The sequence below is a fragment of the Spinacia oleracea genome, chromosome 3 (assembly GCF_020520425.1).
Source record: "Spinacia oleracea cultivar Varoflay chromosome 3, BTI_SOV_V1, whole genome shotgun sequence".
Lineage (NCBI taxonomy): Eukaryota > Viridiplantae > Streptophyta > Magnoliopsida > Caryophyllales > Amaranthaceae > Spinacia > Spinacia oleracea.
Window position 1 is genome coordinate 91466488 of NC_079489.1, and position 17332 is coordinate 91483819.

A 17332-nucleotide genomic window follows, 5' to 3' on the forward strand; every position below is an offset into this window, starting at 1 on the left:
AAAGTCTTACTAACGCGTTTCCATAAAAATTCCAACCCCAAAAGGATACAATAAATAGTTCGTGGAGCCATACAATTTCAATGCACAAATATATGCTCAACATGAAATATGATGCAATTAATCACATAAAGCAAGATAAAACATGGTTAGAACATATTCATGGCACTTAATAAATCACATTGTCACATAATATGCATTCTTAGACTAATATGCCCTTCTTAGTCTACCCAATTCTCACTTGAAAATAATATTAATTTTCGAAATTAATTAAGAAATAACTCCTAACTTAGTTGAAATTATTTAAATTAAAATCGAAAATTAATAAGAACTATTATTTAATTAAATAAATAAATAAATTTCGGATAATAAAAGAAAAATCCGAAAAATAAAAAAAAAATTCGAAAAAAATTCGAATAAATAAATAAATAAGTAAATAATTAAAATAATTCGGATATTTAAATAAAGTAATTTCCGAAATTAATAAGATAAATTCGAATTATTTTTGAAATTTTCGAATAAATAAAATAAATAAATAAATAAATTTCGGAAAAATTAATTAGTATTACGTAATAATCCAACTTTTCAACTTATTTCAAACGACCCAAAATAATTGATATTTGACCTTTAAGATATTGAGTACTCAAAATAATACGTTTTGACTTTAGGAAAATAATTTTCGAAAATACTAAAGTTCCGCAATCGTAGTTTAAGGATTTACCACTTTGCACTATTAGTTAATGCAAAGCAGCTCTCAAACTAGAGCTCTGCAAATACCACTTTATAACACCCTAATAATTCCTTGCTTTTATAAAACCATTTTCCAACTTAAAATAAAGGAATTACTAAAGCATTACCGCCACCGTGATAACGGTTAAGGCTATTACCAGAATTACGCAGCGGAATTAAATGTCAACTAACTTTTAAAAACATAATTAATGAAATATTGAGGCCTCCTACAATTTGGAACCATAATGGCCCAAAACCCAAAGTATAAATAATCCAAACGTTTCAAACATAATAAAAGTATAATTAAAGTATAATTAAATAGTTTCAAAGTACGAAAACATGCAACTCTCTCGATCATCCCAAGCCACATGATTCCGATCTACCAACCTGCTATTTTATTCTACTCCCCATCAATGCAAGTGCAAATGATAGATCATCATAGGGTCATTAAGGCAAAGGCCATGACCTAAACACACAAAGCACGTAGTCAGCAAAAGCTGAGTACTTACAAGCATAGAGTGAATGAATAATCAACATGCAAAAGCCATATAATAATTAACAACCAATCGTGAATACAAGACTCGACACTTGACTCGACTCTTGACTCACAATTTAATTAGAATAAGCTTCGAACGGGCCAAAAGAATATCCACAAAGGGAAAAGGTGATGGGAGCCAACAATACACCAAATATAATAATAATAAAATCGGGCCATACCGAGTGTAAGGCCATACCGACGGAATTCCTGCGCATAATATAAATGAAACAACGTCTTGTATCATTAGTAGGAGTACGAGCTTTCCGGAAAGACTTCCCCCATTGTTCATACTCAAGGTATATACGTTCCAAGAGTTTTGAAGCTTGTTCTGGTTGCACTTTACGTTTATTAATATTTTATTAAAGGCGAACTCAAGACTCACCAACATGCACACATACAATTAATAAACAACAACCAAAACAATCTTATTTTAAATGCTTTAGGACTTGTGATCAACAAGGCAAGACACTTGTGATATTACTACCATGTTCCTCCTCACCAAAGTGAGACTCCACATCATGCACATTAACATGAGGGTTGTGCCCTTGCACGACAAATCCTAATTCATTTCATACATAATATTCCCAACTGAACCCTACATGTGCGTTGGCTTACGTGAGCTAACCCTTCACATGTGGTAAAGTAAATAGTACAACGAAGTACGAGTAATTGGCTCAAAGTATGCTAGACATCCCGTACAATAGCATACAAATAAATAATTCATCCCTTGCATGTGAAATAAACCATACATGCATAAATATTGAACAACATGATTGACAATGAAATCCATACTCATAATAATTCCAACATGCTTGTTCAACAATTGATCCAATAAATCCAACATCACAAATCACATGCTCGTTCACCAAAATAAACATGATTCCACATAATGTAATTCACATCATCAACAATCATGTAATGTCATTGACAAAAAGGTGTGGTCGCCCTAGACTTGTACGTACCTTGAATACCTAAGCGTAGGGGCCACTTTGCAATAACGAGCACTCAACTAGAAATCACCTCCTATCATCAAAATAATGAAACTTAAATTATTTCCATGTTCATTAAATTTCCAGCAACTTTATAAAATTTAAAACCTCCTTTAGACTTTAGAATTCAATCGTTTTTCAATAATAAAAACGTCTCAATTTGCAAAATCAATCCCTAGTACGAAAACATACTTTTTCCGCCTTTAAAATCAATAAAAATCAACACTTTAAACCTTTATTCAAATCTGAAAATATAATTGATTATCATAATTAAAATCATCATCTAATTATGCTAATCAATTGACTCATTAGGTCTAGGTTAAAACCCTAACTTGAAAATCCAAATAACACTAGTTTATTATCATAAAAATCAATGCTTTATTCAATAAACAAATCTGAAAATTCATCCTTTAATAATTAAAACAAGCCTAATGAATCACAACACGCAAATCCTCAAACCACGGTATTCATAACCGATTCCCAGCATTTTAATTACTCAAAACAATATTAATATAATAATTTAAAATACGGAATTTAAATAGAATAGGTAAGGAAGAAGAGAATTATACCAATCCGGCCTATAGCACGGAACAACCACGAATTAGAGTGATTGGGCGAAAAAAGAATTGAATTACGAACACGAGCAACACACACACACACACACGTCCGTGTGTGTGCGCACAGGGACGAAGGGACACAGCAGAGCTGACGCGCGGGACAGGGAACACGGCACGTTGGGCGCGCGCGTGGAGGGGCGAGAGAGCAGGGGCACAGCGCGCGCTGGCGCGAGAGAGCGAGCGAGGGAGAGCGGGTGTGGCTGGCGCAAGCAACGCACACAGAAACAACAACAATGGCACAGCAGCAGCGCAAGGGGCGCGCTTGCTGGGCTCGAGCAAGAGAGTGGGCGAGAACGTGGGGCGAGCAACAAGGGCACGAGCAGCACACGAGGCACGACAAGTGCTCGTGCTGTGCGTGCGGGTGAACCGGACCAAAGAGGAGAAAGAAAGAGGAGTGTTGGGCAAGAAAGAGAGAAAAGGGTTTATGACAAAATAGGGGGTCATTTAATGATGAGGAGTCCTATTTATAGGCTCCTTATTGTTAATGGGCTAGGCTTAGGAAATTAAATTGGGCTTAGGGGATTAAATGATTGGGCTAGCTTAGGACTTGAATTAAATTCTTTTGATTGGGCTCGTTTAGTAAAACGAATTGGAAATTTGTAGAAGTAATACCCCTTTGTTTCCTTTGGATAGCCCACAAGGATACATTTGTCAGATTTCGGATGAAGTTTGTCTGAAATTAATCGTTTGACGTATACTTCACATCCCCAAATCTTAAGAAAAGACACATTTGGAGGCTTTCCAAACCATAACTCATATGGAGTCTTTTCGACAGCTTTAGACGGAGCTCTATTTATAGTGAGTGCAGCTGTATTTAGTGCATGTCCCCAAATTTCCATTGGAAGTTCGGCCTGACCCATCATTGACCTGACCATGTCTAGCAAGGTTCTGTTCCTCCGTTCCGACACACCATTCCATTGTGGTGTTCCAGGAGGAGTCAATTCTGACAGAATTCCACATTCTTTCAGATGGTCATCAAATTCATAGCTCAGATATTCACCGCCTCTATCAGACCGCAGTGCCTTAATCTTCTTGCTTAATTGATTCTCTACTTCACTCTGAAATTCCTTGAATTTGTCAAAGGATTCAGACTTATGCTTCATTAGGTAGACATAACCATATCTACTGAAGTCATCAGTGAAAGTGATAAAGTAGCTGAAACCACCTCTAGCATTTGTACTCATTGGTCCACATACATCTGTATGGATTAAACCCAATTGTTCAGTTGCTCTTTCTCCAACTTTAGAGAAAGGTTGCTTTGTCATTTTGCCAAGTAAACATGATTCGCATTTACCATAATCCTCTAAGTCAAATGGTTCTAGAATTCCTTCCTTTTGAAGTCTTTCTAAGCGTTTCAAGTTAATATGGCCTAATCGACAATGCCACAGATAGGTGAGATCTGAATCATCCTTTTTGGCCTTTTTGGTATTTATGTTATAAACTTGTTTGTCGTGATCTAATAAATAAAGTCCATTGACTAATCTAGCAGATCCATAAAACATCTCTTTAAAATAAAACGAACAACTATTGTCTTTTATTAAAAAGGAAAATCCCTTAGCATCTAAGAAAGAAACTGAAATGATGTTTTTAGTAAGACTTGGAACATGGAAACACTCTTCCAGTTCCAAAACTAGCCCAGAGGGCAAAGACAAATAATAAGTTCCTACAGCTAATGCTGCAATCCGTGCTCCATTTCCCACTCGTAGGTCGACTTCACCCTTGCTTAACTTTCTACTTCTTCTTAGTCCCTGTGGATTGGAACATAAGTGTGAGCCACAACCTGTATCTAATACCCAAGAAGTTGAATTAGCAATTATACAGTCTATAACGAAAATACCTGAAGATGGAACGACTGTTCCGTTCTTCTGATCTTCCTTTAGCTTCAAGCAATCTCTCTTCCAATGCCCCTTCTTCTTGCAGTAGAAGCATTCGGATTCAGAAGTGGGTTGACTGACCTTCCTCTTTTCAGACTTGGCGCCAGTTTGCTTAGTTGGGCTGGCCTTGTTGCCACCTTTCTTAGCATTCCTCTTCTTTCCAGATTTCTTGAACTTGCCCCCACGCACCATAAGCACATCTTGCTTATCACTTTTGAGCGTCTTTTCAGCGGTCTTCAGCATACCGTGAAGCTCAGTGAGCGTTTTGTCCATACTATTCATACTGTAGTTCAGTTTGAACTGATCATACCCGTTATAAAGAGAATGGAGGATGGTGTCTACAGCCATTTCCTGAGAGAATTGCTGATCCAGCCGACTCATATTCTCAATGAGTCCAATCATTTTGAGAACATGTGGACTTACGGGCTCGCCTTTCTTAAGCTTGGTCTCAAGAATTTGCCTATGAGTCTCGAATCTTTCGACTCGAACCAGATCTTGGAACATGTTCTTTAACTCACTGATGATCGTGAAAGCATCTGAGTTGATGAACGTTTTCTGCAGATCTGCACTCATGGTGGCGAGCATTAGACATGTCACATCCTTGTTGGCATCAATCCAACGATTGAGGGCTGCCTGAGTGACCTCGTCGCCTGCGGCTTCGGGCATCGCCTCTTCCAGGACATACTCCTTTTCTTCCTGCATAAGAACTATTTGCAAGTTCCTTTGCCAGTTAAGGAAGTTTTTCCCGCTCAACTTCTCCTTTTCGAGAATTGATCGAATGTTGAATGAATTGTTATTTGCCATAATTAAAACTACAATTGAAAAGAATAAACAAATAAATAACCATTCATAGTTTCTCTTAATAAACTTAAATTCTAGCATACATGCATAATTCAATGTTCATTAAGCTTTTTATTCAAGTTATGTGTTCCGGCAGGTGTGAATAAAATGATTCCAAGATCATAAAATCCATTGAAGAACTAAGCACAGTTTGTCGACTCAATCCTAAAATATCTTAGGTAAGCAAAAACCTTTTGCTAATAGTCTAGAAACTATTCTTGTTTGATAGGCATGTCTAAGAACTTATTAGGTAAACCTATCGATTTTGCCACGACATAAAAGGACTCCTTACTTATATCGTTGAGTTTCACCAAAACTAACATGTACTCACAATTATTTGTGTACCTTGCCCATTTAGGATCAATAAGTAACACCTCGCTGAGCGAAAACTATTACTAGATTGATGTAAAGGATATCCAAGCAAGTGTATATTTTGGCATGGCACCTTTTAACTCAATTTTTAAGTTTGGAACTTAAGGCTCTCACTATGTTGGTTAGATTTTAAGTGAACTAAAATCCTTAATCATGCAACATAATCAAGCCATAATCTCATGCATAATTAAGACATATTTAAAGCAATAAATAACTTAAAGCATGCATAAGATAAATGTGATCTAGTATGGCCCGACTTCATCTTGAAGCTTCAACTTCAAAGTCCGTCTTGAAAATGGATTGGAAACTCCGTCTTGAATTTCACCATGGGAGGCGCCATTTTCTTCAAATAGGATCAGCTATAATTAAACTAATTACAACTATTTGATGGTACGCAGACCATATTTAAAAGCAATAAAATTTGGTACTTTAGACCAATATTACATTCAAATTAATGGTACGCAGACCATATTTTCTATCCTATTTTGGCCATACTAGTCACTTTCAATAACCTGCAAAACAGTACATATACAATATATACCATTCACCCATTCATTATCATGAATGGCTCACATAGCTGGTTAGTAAAACACATTGTAATGCATCACATAAATATTTGCAGCAATTAATCAAGGGCACCAATAATCTACCAATTATTCAGTCCTTATTAATTCTAATCAAGTTGTTTTAACCTTAAAGGATTATAGACCTAATCAAGAGTTTATGACTAAAAATGCTCCCACTTAAACCAATAACTTTATATGCTTTACTAATTTTAAACATAAAAATGTATTTCTAGTCTGACCGGAAACATACAAGTTTAATTAAAATTTAAAGCTCATATAAAATTATAATCGAATCCATTTATTTAATTTATTTTCAGTTGAAATAAATGAATTTAAATTAATTCAAGGTTTTAATTTTAGTAAAATAATTAGTATAAATTAAAATTTATAATAATTATAATATTCATAATTAAAATCCGAGAAAACAATTTAAATTATTAATTTTAAAGTTAATTAAAATCCGAGAAAACAATTTAAATTATTAATTTTAAAGTTAATTAAAATTATTTCCGAACTGAAAATTTCAAATTAAAATCAAAACGACTCAATCGTAACACGACGAGGCACTTGGGCTTGCGCCCAAGCCCCGTCGAGTGCACGAGGCATCAATGCCCCTCGACTGATCGCATAGCCATGGCACAAGCAGCAGTAGCCACGCGCAAACGCAGCAAGCCAGGCCACGCTTGCGCGCAGCATGCTCGCTCGCTTTGCAGCAGCTACCGAAGGGATGCATCGCTCGCTGGGCGCGAGCAATCGATCGATGGCGAGGCAGCGCTCGCCGGTGCGCGGAACAGCGCTCGCTGGGCGACCCAGCTCTCGCTCTCCCACGCGCGCGCCTCGTCTTGTTGTGCCACGCCCCATCGCCCATCGCCCATGCACATAGCACACACGCCCAGGCAGCATTGCCTCGCGCGCGCGCCTTTCTTGGTTGCTCGCTGCATTCGTACCGCACGGGCGACGAGCTCCCTTGCTCGTCGTCGCGTGCCCGCACTATACAACACCCTTAAGGGTAACACGTAGCGTCCTTTGCTTTGTGCGTGCAACTTTTATGAGCGAATTTTATAAAAATTAAAATTTTTTTATTTAAAATTAATGACAAATTAATAAATCATATTAATTTCATAATTTTAGGGCGAAAAATCGAAAGTTTATTGATCAATTAATTTCCGATTAACATGGATTCAAATCTAGGTCATAAAAATTTAAAATTTATCACAAATTAACAATTTTTATGGTGGTTTTTAATCATGGATACCTAACTAAATTGTCAATTAATTATGAAAATCAAATCAAATTCTAAATTATTCGAATTTCAACAAATTAATTACAATTACAAATTAGGTTGTATAATTAACAAGTTTAGGCATTCAAAATTGTTAAACATATACAGTAGGTCAATCAAAGATTCAAGATTTAACAACAAGGATTGCAAATATTCAATTTAACATCTTAAAATTACAAACTTTTGCGTTCGAAAAACTAAAACCTCCGAAAAGTAATAGTTAGGCTTCGAATTTGGGAATTCTGGGTTCGGCCGAAAAACAGAAATTTTGTTAAAATTTTAGAATGCCTTTTACATGCGGAATTGACACAAAATCACTCGATTTGGTTGAGTAACGAATAAACTGCCGAAAAACTGCGTACATATAATTAAATAAACGCAATTTGCAATTAATTAACAATTACGAAAATTAATCACCCCTTTTAATTCTTTGCAAATTTGTAAAATTTAACCACGTTAAGCAATTTATAGATTATGCAATTAATAATAGGATCGTGATACCACTGTTAGGTTATGATACATATGAACAACATAAATCATGCGGAAAAACCTTAATGCCAGGAATCATATTAATTGTACATAATCATATAATTAGTCTAGGATGCATACACTTTGTAGCGTGCCCTCCCTAGCTGCGCCCGAACCGAACAAGAACAAGTCTTTAGGACTCCAAGTGTCGTCCCTCCTTAGAAACTCCACAGCACGTCCGAATCCGCTTTAAGATTGACCAACTAGAATCGCCCTTAAGGTACTACTTATTTTCGGCTAAATAGGGCAAGTGTTTTGGCTGATTTTTCTGCTTAAAAATCCTAGCTTTGAATACTTGAAAACTTGTGTATAAATTTGTGAACCTAGGCACATATTTATAGAGTCATGGAAAAGGATTTAGAATCCTATTAGAATACCAATTAGTTTAATTAGAATCCCTTTAGAACTCTATTAAATAAATTCTATCTACTAGGATTAGGATTTAATCATAGAACGAATTCCAATAGCTTTAGGATTCGTATCGCACACAACCGCACACGAGCACTAGCACCGCACAGCCCGCGCAAGCCTCGCGGCCCACGCGAGCTGCATAGCTCGCAGCCCATGAGCATTGCTCGCAGCCCACGATGCGCGCGCGCCATGCCTTGCTGGGCTTGGCCTTGCGCTGGGCCTGGCGAGGCTTTGGTAGCGTGTGTTGGGCGCTTAGCTTGCTGGGCGCGGGCCTGGCTTCGTGCTGGGCCTTCGTCTAGCAAGTTTCGTCCGATGCTAATTCGTACGATGCGCTTCCGATTAAATTCTCGATTCCGCAATTCATTTCCGATACGAACAATATTTAACATTTCCAATTCCGGAATTAATTTCCGTTTCGAACAAATATTTAATATTTCCGTTTCCGGGATTATTTCCCGATTCCGATAATATTTCCGATTCTGACAATATTTCCGTTTCCGGCAATATTTCCGATTCAGGTAATATTTCTATTTCCGATAATATTTTCCGATACGTACCATGTTTCCGTTTCCGGCAACATCTACGACTTGGATAATATTTATATTTCCGATACGATCCATATTTCCGTTTCCGACAATATCATCGTTTCCGGAGTATTCATTTACTTGCCTTTGACGATCTCAGCTCCCACTGAAACCAAGATCCGTCGATTCCGAATATCCATAGATGGAGTATGTGATTATATGATTATGTGCAATTAATATGATTATGATTATGTGCAATTAATATGATTCCTGGCATTAAGGTTTTTCCGCATGATTTATGTTGTTCATCTCTATTATATGAAGGAACAGCTGAGTGAAGCGGAATACAGTTAAACATAATAACATGTGCGGAACAATCCCCAAAGCCAGGTGTTAGGTTATGATACATATGACAATACATAAATCATGCGGAAAAACCATAAAGCCAGGAAAGCATATTATTTACACATAATCATTTAGCATAGTATAGATGCATACACTTTGTAGCGTGCCTTCCCTAGCTGCGCCCGAACCGAACAAGAACAAGTCTTTAGGACTCCAAGTGTCGTCCCTCCGTAGATAGTCCACAGTACGTCCGGATCCGCCTCAAGATTGACCAACTAGAATCGCCCTTAAGGTGTTAGGAATTTTCGGCTATTGTTGTGCAAGTGTATGGCTGAATTTTCTTCCAAAAACTTACCCTTTGAATACTTCAATCGTATCTGTAAATAATGACCCTAGGCACTTATTTATAGAGGTATGGAAAAGGAACTGGAATCCTATTAGGATACTAATTAATTTAATTAGAATCCTGTTAGGACTCTATTAAATAAACTTTATCTAATAAGTTTAGGATTTAATCTTTTATCGAATCCCGATAGCTTTAGGATTCGCACACGAGCATCGCACGAGCACCGTACACCCGCGCAGGCCTTGCGGCCCACGCTGAGCGCATAGCGCTCGGCCCATGCTGCTGTCCGCGCGCGCCTATGGCTTCGGCTGGGCCTGGCTTGCGCTGGGCCTGGTCGAGGCTTGGCGTGTGTTGGTGATGCGTGTGGCTTGCTGGGCGATGGACTGGCTTCGTGTTGGGCCTTCGTCTAGCGAGCCTCGTCCGACGCTAATTCGTACGATACGCTTCCGATTAAATTCCCGATTTAGGAATTCATTTCCGATACGAACAATATTTAATATTTTCGATTCCGAAATTAATTTCCGTTTCGAACAAATATTTAATATTTCCGTTTCCGGAATTATTTTCCGATTCCGATAATATTTCCGATTCTGACAATATTTCCGTTTCCGGCAATATTTCCGATTCCGGCAATATTTCCATTTCCGATAATATTTTCCGTTACGTACCATGTTTCCGTTTTCGGCAACATCTACGACTTGGATAATATTTATATTTCCGATACGATCCATATTTCCGTTTCCGGCAATATCATCGTTTCCGGAGTATTCATTTCTTGCTTGTGACGATCTCAGCTCCCACTGAAACCAAGATCCGTCGATTCTGAATATCCATAGATAGAGTATTTAATGCCATTAAATACTTGATCCGTTTACGTACTATTTGTGTGACCCTACGGGTTCAGTCAAGAGTAAGCTGTGGATTAATTATCATTAATTCCACTTGAACTGAAGCGGCCTCTAGCTAGGCATTCAGCTCACTAGATCTCACTGAATTATTAACTTGTTAATTAATACTGAACCGCATTTATTAGACTTAACATTGAATGCATACTTGGACCAAGGGCATTATTTCCTTCACCAGGAAACATGTATAAAGCACATATTGAGCAAACTTACATTCGAAGCGTGTTTTCCACATTAATCCGTCAATGAATACGAACAAAGAACTCCACTTGTCGTTCCTCTACTTGGTTCACCGACACGTCAGATCCGTCTTGATAATCGTAGCTTAGACAATTGATCAAGATACTTTGCTTTTTGGGAAGAACTCACTTTGGAGGCACAGAGAGAATTAGGGTTCTCTGTGTCTCTAGGGTTTGAGTGTATGAATTGTGTTGTGTGTTGGAAACTAGGTTGTAAGGTTATATCATTAACCTTACTAACCGACCAAGCAAGAAACAAGGCCGGCTAGCAAGCCGTGCGAGCCAAGCAACGGACACACGCCCGCGCCCAGCGACACACTGCAGGCCGAAGCCCACAGCGCGCGCGCCGAGCAGCTGGGCCGTGGGCCTTGCTCGCTCGTCGCTGCTGCTGTGCTATGCGTGATGTTGCATGCTCGCGCCCAATGGGCTTGCCTTGCTTGCTCGCGAGCTTGCTGGCTCGTTGGGCCTTGCACGCTTACGTGCTTGGCTCGACGGGCCGGCAACTCCGATGCCCTTCGTATTCGCGATTTAATATATTTCCGATATATTATTTATCGTTTCGTATACGACGAATCACCGTCGTACGATACGATTTATTCGTGTCGCCCAGCTTACGAATATTCGCGATACGATATACGATTCCGACAAAGGTCGTATCGTATAATACGTTTCCAACTAATTCCCGAAAAGCTATTAAATGAATTTCCGATTCATTTAATCCGGTGATCTGTTACGTGTCATTGGTGTGACCTTGTAGGTTCAGTCAAGAGTAAGTTGTGAGTTCAATATCCATTAGAACTCACTGATCGGAAGCATTGCTCCAGCTAGCTGTTCCGATCACTTGATCTCACTGAATTAATTGTCCGCAATTAATTTGAACCTTGGTATTAGACTTAATGCACCTTGGGTGAATGACATATTTCCTTCACTGAGGGCGTTTAGGTAACTCAACTTTTCGTGTCCCCAAGAAAAATGACGAAAATACCCTCTGAGTTTTTTCCTCCTCTCACCTTCGTTTCTCTTTCTTACTGAGCCACTCTCCAGTCTCCCCCTCCAACCTTCGTTTCTCTTTCTTCTCTCACCTTCGTAGGGTTAGACCTCCTAGGTCACACTTCCCCGCCGTCGTCCTCACCAAACCGCGTCCCTGTCGCCTCCATCCTCAATCGCTTCCCATCGACGGCCTTCCATCGCTTCCCATCATCGGCCTTCCATCGCTTCCGGAAATGATGCAGCAACCGAGATCGAGTATTCAGGCCAAGTATTCAGACCGAGATCGAGTATTTCCGGAAATGAAAACCAATTTCGACGATGATTACGCCTTTCAAATCACTTCCAAGTACTCTTTTTCTCTGCTGCAAATTTCAATTAGGTTTATCAAATTGTTTCGAAACCAATTTCATCTTATGTATTTTTTTGTGATGCAAAGGAAATATTGGTCGTTCATGGCGGTTTCTGCAAAATAAATGTTGTGCGAAATAAACTAATTGGAATTCTGGTGAGATTCCAACAATTTTTTATTAAAATTTCATTTTTTTCGAATTGATTCTGGATATTTTGTTGATTAGATGTGTTTTTCCTATTTTTGTTTGAATATCTTAACAAGGTCATCAATAATCAAATGGTATGACATCTTACCTAATTTCAGTTTAAAATCTAGCACCCACTATTTAGATCAACATTTTTAGCAAATTCTCGATTTACATGATGTATTTTTTTGTGATGCAAAGGAAAGGTTGGTCGTTAATGGCGGTTTATGCAAAATAAATGTTGTGCAAAATAAACTAATTGGAATTCTGGTGAGATTCCAACAACTTTTATTAAATTTTCATTTTTTTCGAATTGATTCTTGATATTTTGTTGATTTGATGTGTTTTTTCCTATTTTTGTTTGAATATCTTAACAAGGTCTTCAATAATTAAATGGTATGACATCTTACCTAATCTCAGTTTAAAATCTAGCACCCACTATTTATATCAACGTTTTTAGCAAATTCTCGACTTACATGATGTAATTAAAATTGTTTATTGTCATATTTTTTTAATTCCTTGGTGCAATCCTGATACTATTTCTGTAAGCCTTATTTTCTTTCCTTTTTCTTTTAATGCGAGATATTAGTGGATTGCTCCTTCCTTTCTTTCCATAGTTTTTTTTGTTTGTTCATCTAAGATGGGGAGTTGGAAATTTGGGATAGTATTCAATTATTTTGAAGAGAAATAGGATCAAAATTTGGTTTCTTAGCTGCGAGAACCGCCAGTTGCCAAGAATGAAAAGCGCATTTCATTGAGTTATTTGTGTTAAGAAATGCTTATTTCTTTAGCCTACAGAATAGATTGACGAAATTTTGAGGTCTGATTTATTAAGTTCATAGGAAGACTGAATATTAGCATTATGATTTTGTTAACAAGTAGTATTGTCTTTTTTTAGTACTGAATTTCGATGGTTTTTAGATGCGTTTCTCTCTGGTTTAACTGAAACACCTTCAACCTTGATCCTGTGCCTGATAAAATGTTGAGGCCAATTAATCAAATTTGTTTAAAAGTTATAAAACGTAACACCTATTTCCTACATTGATCTAAAAGTTATCAATTTTGACTAATGAGTGTAAAATGTACTATTCTATTTTACTTTATCATGTGTTGATTCATCATTTCATACTCTCTCCGTCTCTTTTGATTTTTAGGGTTTATGCAACTAAATTTTGGAATCTATGGATTTGGGTCAATTCGGTGACCCGTAAAGGAATGCTGGATCCTTTGGAAGTCCATCTGCTTGATTTCCTGAACATAGTTATCAAAGCACGTGAGCTGCAACTTCCTTTCCAGCCTTGCTTAAAGATTGAGAATTTTGGTGATCTAATCTTAAAGGCTACGGAACCACAAATGGGTTTCTTCAATATCTATGATGATTGGTTGAAAAGTATTTCTTCATATACTTACTTACCTGCCTGACTAACTATTTTTAGAATCTTTGGTAATTGTGTGACCTACATGGAGTGTGATTTTGTAGTATCTGCGATTCTAAGAGATAATGATTTTCCTTCTCTTTTCTGAAGTGGTTTGCTGTCACATAACTTTTTTGTCTTATTATTTCAGTGTAGGATTAATTGTTCTTGGTGCATTCATTGCTGGTGCTCGAGATATGTCATTTGATGCTTGCGGTTATGGAATTGTATTTCTAGCCAATATTACTAGGCTATATACCTTGCAACTATTGCTCGAATTGGTGATACATCATTGTTCTCATTCATTTGCCTTATATTCTGTATGATTTTCTTATATTGATGCTTATATAACCATTTTTCTCTCAGGAAAATCCAATGGCCTTAATAGTTTTGGACTTATGTGGTGTAATGGTGAGATTGCAGATCTGTTACAAAAAAAAAATTCACTTAAGACTCACTACCTTACTACACAATGTATCAGTTCTTTACTTATGTACCTTTTTCTCTATATTTTTTTATAGTAGGTATTCTTTGCGGACCAATATTGCTGTTTTGGACTTATGTGAGAGGTGACCTGGATCTCCCCTTCAACTTTCCGTACTTGCTATCACCTGGATCTCACCTTCAACTTTTCGTACTTGCTATCACCTTCAACTTTCCGTACTTGCTATCACTCATCTGTCTGAGCAGAGACAACAGATTGCTGAGATTTAGAAGCAGGTGCGTTAACCCTCCAGTTCTGTTATGTATTTTTTGTATTTTTTCTATTAAAATATACCTGTCCGTTTCCCCTTATCATTTCTTCTTGATGACATTTCCTTAATTTTTCCTTAATGTGCCCATTTCTTGATCCTTAATTTTTCCTTAATTTGCCTATTTCCTAATTTTACCTTAATTTGCCTATTTCCTAATTCCTTCTACATGATATTCTGATTTGTTGTTGTTGTTTTAGGTTCATTTATGATTGCATTGCTAAAATATGTGCTTGGCTAGCTATATTTCCTATATATGTAAATGTACTTCGTACATGTTATCGATTCAAATGTAAAAATTGCACGATATACATCGTGCAGGAAATTTCATAGTTGCTGTCAGCGTCACATTTTCTCGACATAAGGGTGTTGTCCTATCTTTGGGATAGAGGCACATATTAGGGATAAAGAGTGTATTATGAACACAAAACTGTGCTAAGTGCTAACGTGGTATCAGTTTAAATAAATAAATAATTGATTCAATTTGAAAAACGATATGCAAATTTCTGATTGCACTTGTTTTCTTGAAACAAACTTCTATAGAGATTCTCAGGTTGATGGATCATTAGTCGTTACTGTATAAATCGAAACTGAATCAAATGATGTTTTTCTCACTAGCTGTGGGAAGTAGATGTTCATATGAATAAATCTGTTGAAAATTGCATAAAATCTCTATTATACAAGTTTCAATCTTTGTGATCAATGAAAATAATTTGTGGTTATATTGCTCAGAATTAACAATATATGATATGCTTATTGCGTAGAAGATATTTGCAGTATAGTATTAGGGTTTACATAAAAGGATTGCAGAAAGTTGCAGTCTTTTGGGGGATTTTTCTGGCAGGTTAAACTCCTTAGATTCAGATTTTGATGTATTTTATTGCTATTTCTGTTTGCTTTTGCTTTCCAAAATCTTGATCACCTGACTATTCGTTTCGTAATTGTATTTGTTGTGGTTTTATTGATTTTTTTGTTTGATGTTTTGGTTTTACGAGCTATTTTTCCGACTAAAAAGTGGTTTGGTTGAATGTGAATGCTCACTATAGTTGCGACTTGCTGGAATTAGGTTTTTATGAGCTTGATTGATAATTTATTTATGAGAAATTGGTTTAATTTTTGAGTTGAATTCTATTGGACTGTTTTAGTCAATGCTGAGATCGTTCTTGCGATTTGCATTTGTATAGATTTCTCTTATATGCTTTGACACGATTTTTGTACAAAGATATATGCCTTAGATTCAGTCTTGGTCTTGGTTTCTGGCATATGGCATGACTGATTGTTGATCTGCAGGTGTATTGATGCACTGGTTCTGGTGCTACAGGCCTGTTGTCATTGTTCAGGCCAGTCTGCTGTTGTGTAGGCCAGTTGCTGTGCTCTACTTCTGTTTGCTCTGCTGCAATGCTGTTGTACTCTGCTGCAGTGCTACTTTACTCTGCTGTAGATGAAGGAAATGCTCAACTTGAAGCTACTAATTTTCCCAAGCTGCTTTCAATAGGTAGCTATTTGATGTTCTCTATATGTATTGGACTCTGGGAATATTTTTATAAGCATCTTACTTTGTGTAAAAGGTAGAGAAATTCTTATATAGTTCCTCAATGAATGTATATTGTCCTTTTTCTATCACGGTATCACTATATTCTCCTGCTTTTCGTTATGGTTGTAATTGTAAAATTCAGAATTATGTTGTTTTGTGGTTGATTATCATAGAATGGTTCTATTAATTCTTGAAGTTTGATGTTCTATATTAATTATTTATTTTTTCATGTAAATGCATGATTTGTTTCACTATTTAGATGTATGATCATATAGTATAACCTTATTTTTTTAAAATATGAATTTTGTGAACATTTTTTTAATCCAATATTTATATTTAGTGGTAGTAAAACAATTTTAAGCTTTTATATAATCCTGCACGCATCGCGTGCATATAAGACTAGTATGTATCATAACCTAACAGTATTTCATTAAAAAAAATACACTTTCCGTAATCGGTCGTATTTAATTAATAGATATACCTCCTATTTTTGGCATGTCATGGTCCCCACTTCCAATTATATTAATTTATCTCCCTCTAATTGTATCTTTTAATGAAATACTGAGAGATTAATATTTAATGCGTTTGGGACTGCGCGTTATCAGTCAAACAACTATGTCAAGAAAGAATAGCTTACCATATACAGAGGTCGTGCGTTTTTCTATTTCATAAGAATTTGTAATTAGGCAGTAAATTAAACAAATTTCAATTTCACAAAATAGTTTTTACTTACTTGGGGGACAATGCGCTAACACGGCGCGCGTTACGCGCCGCCCAACAACTAGTATCTATAAAAGGTTAACAACAATGCAAGTAATTCAGCAAAGGCAACTTCCAATGGCCCTAATAGAGGTTTATTTTGAATTAACTTTTAAACTTCTAGTGAACGCTGGATTGACAGAAACACAATAATTCTATTTTTTTAGAAGGTAATATTAGTTCATTAATAAATAGTCGTACGGCATGTACAATAGAAATCAAAACTAACAAATAGCTAGAAAAT

The 17332-nt window shown here is 36.8% G+C and overlaps 1 protein-coding gene across 22 annotated transcripts; it reads left to right on the forward strand.

Moving 5' to 3' along the window:
• The first annotated feature begins 12148 nt into the window (after positions 1–12148).
• On the forward strand, positions 12149–16524 carry LOC130469184 (uncharacterized). Of its 22 annotated transcripts, none has more exons than XR_008929559.1 (9): positions 12149–12438; positions 12529–12597; positions 12706–12723; positions 12830–12898; positions 13007–13024; positions 13783–14324; positions 14410–14454; positions 14565–14763; positions 16086–16524. XR_008929559.1 is itself a non-coding variant. In XM_056838138.1 (4 exons), exons 2-4 carry the CDS (start codon positions 14442–14444, stop codon positions 16238–16240), a joined length of 363 nt encoding a protein of 120 aa, XP_056694116.1. In that variant the 5' UTR covers positions 13007–14324; positions 14410–14441; the 3' UTR covers positions 16241–16524. The 22 variants fall into 22 exon arrangements, 1 of the variants encoding a protein (XP_056694116.1); XR_008929572.1 differs by having other exon boundaries at positions 14195–14324; XR_008929566.1 differs by having other exon boundaries at positions 12835–12898.
• Positions 16525–17332: the final 808 nt, after the last annotated feature.

Excerpts from the sequence above, each read along its gene's own strand:
- LOC130469184 (XM_056838138.1), top strand. Across the intron at positions 14,760-16,085 it reads CAGATTGCTGAGATTTAGAA|GTGTATTGATGCACTGGTTC; the intron begins GCAGGTGCGTTA and ends GTTGATCTGCAG.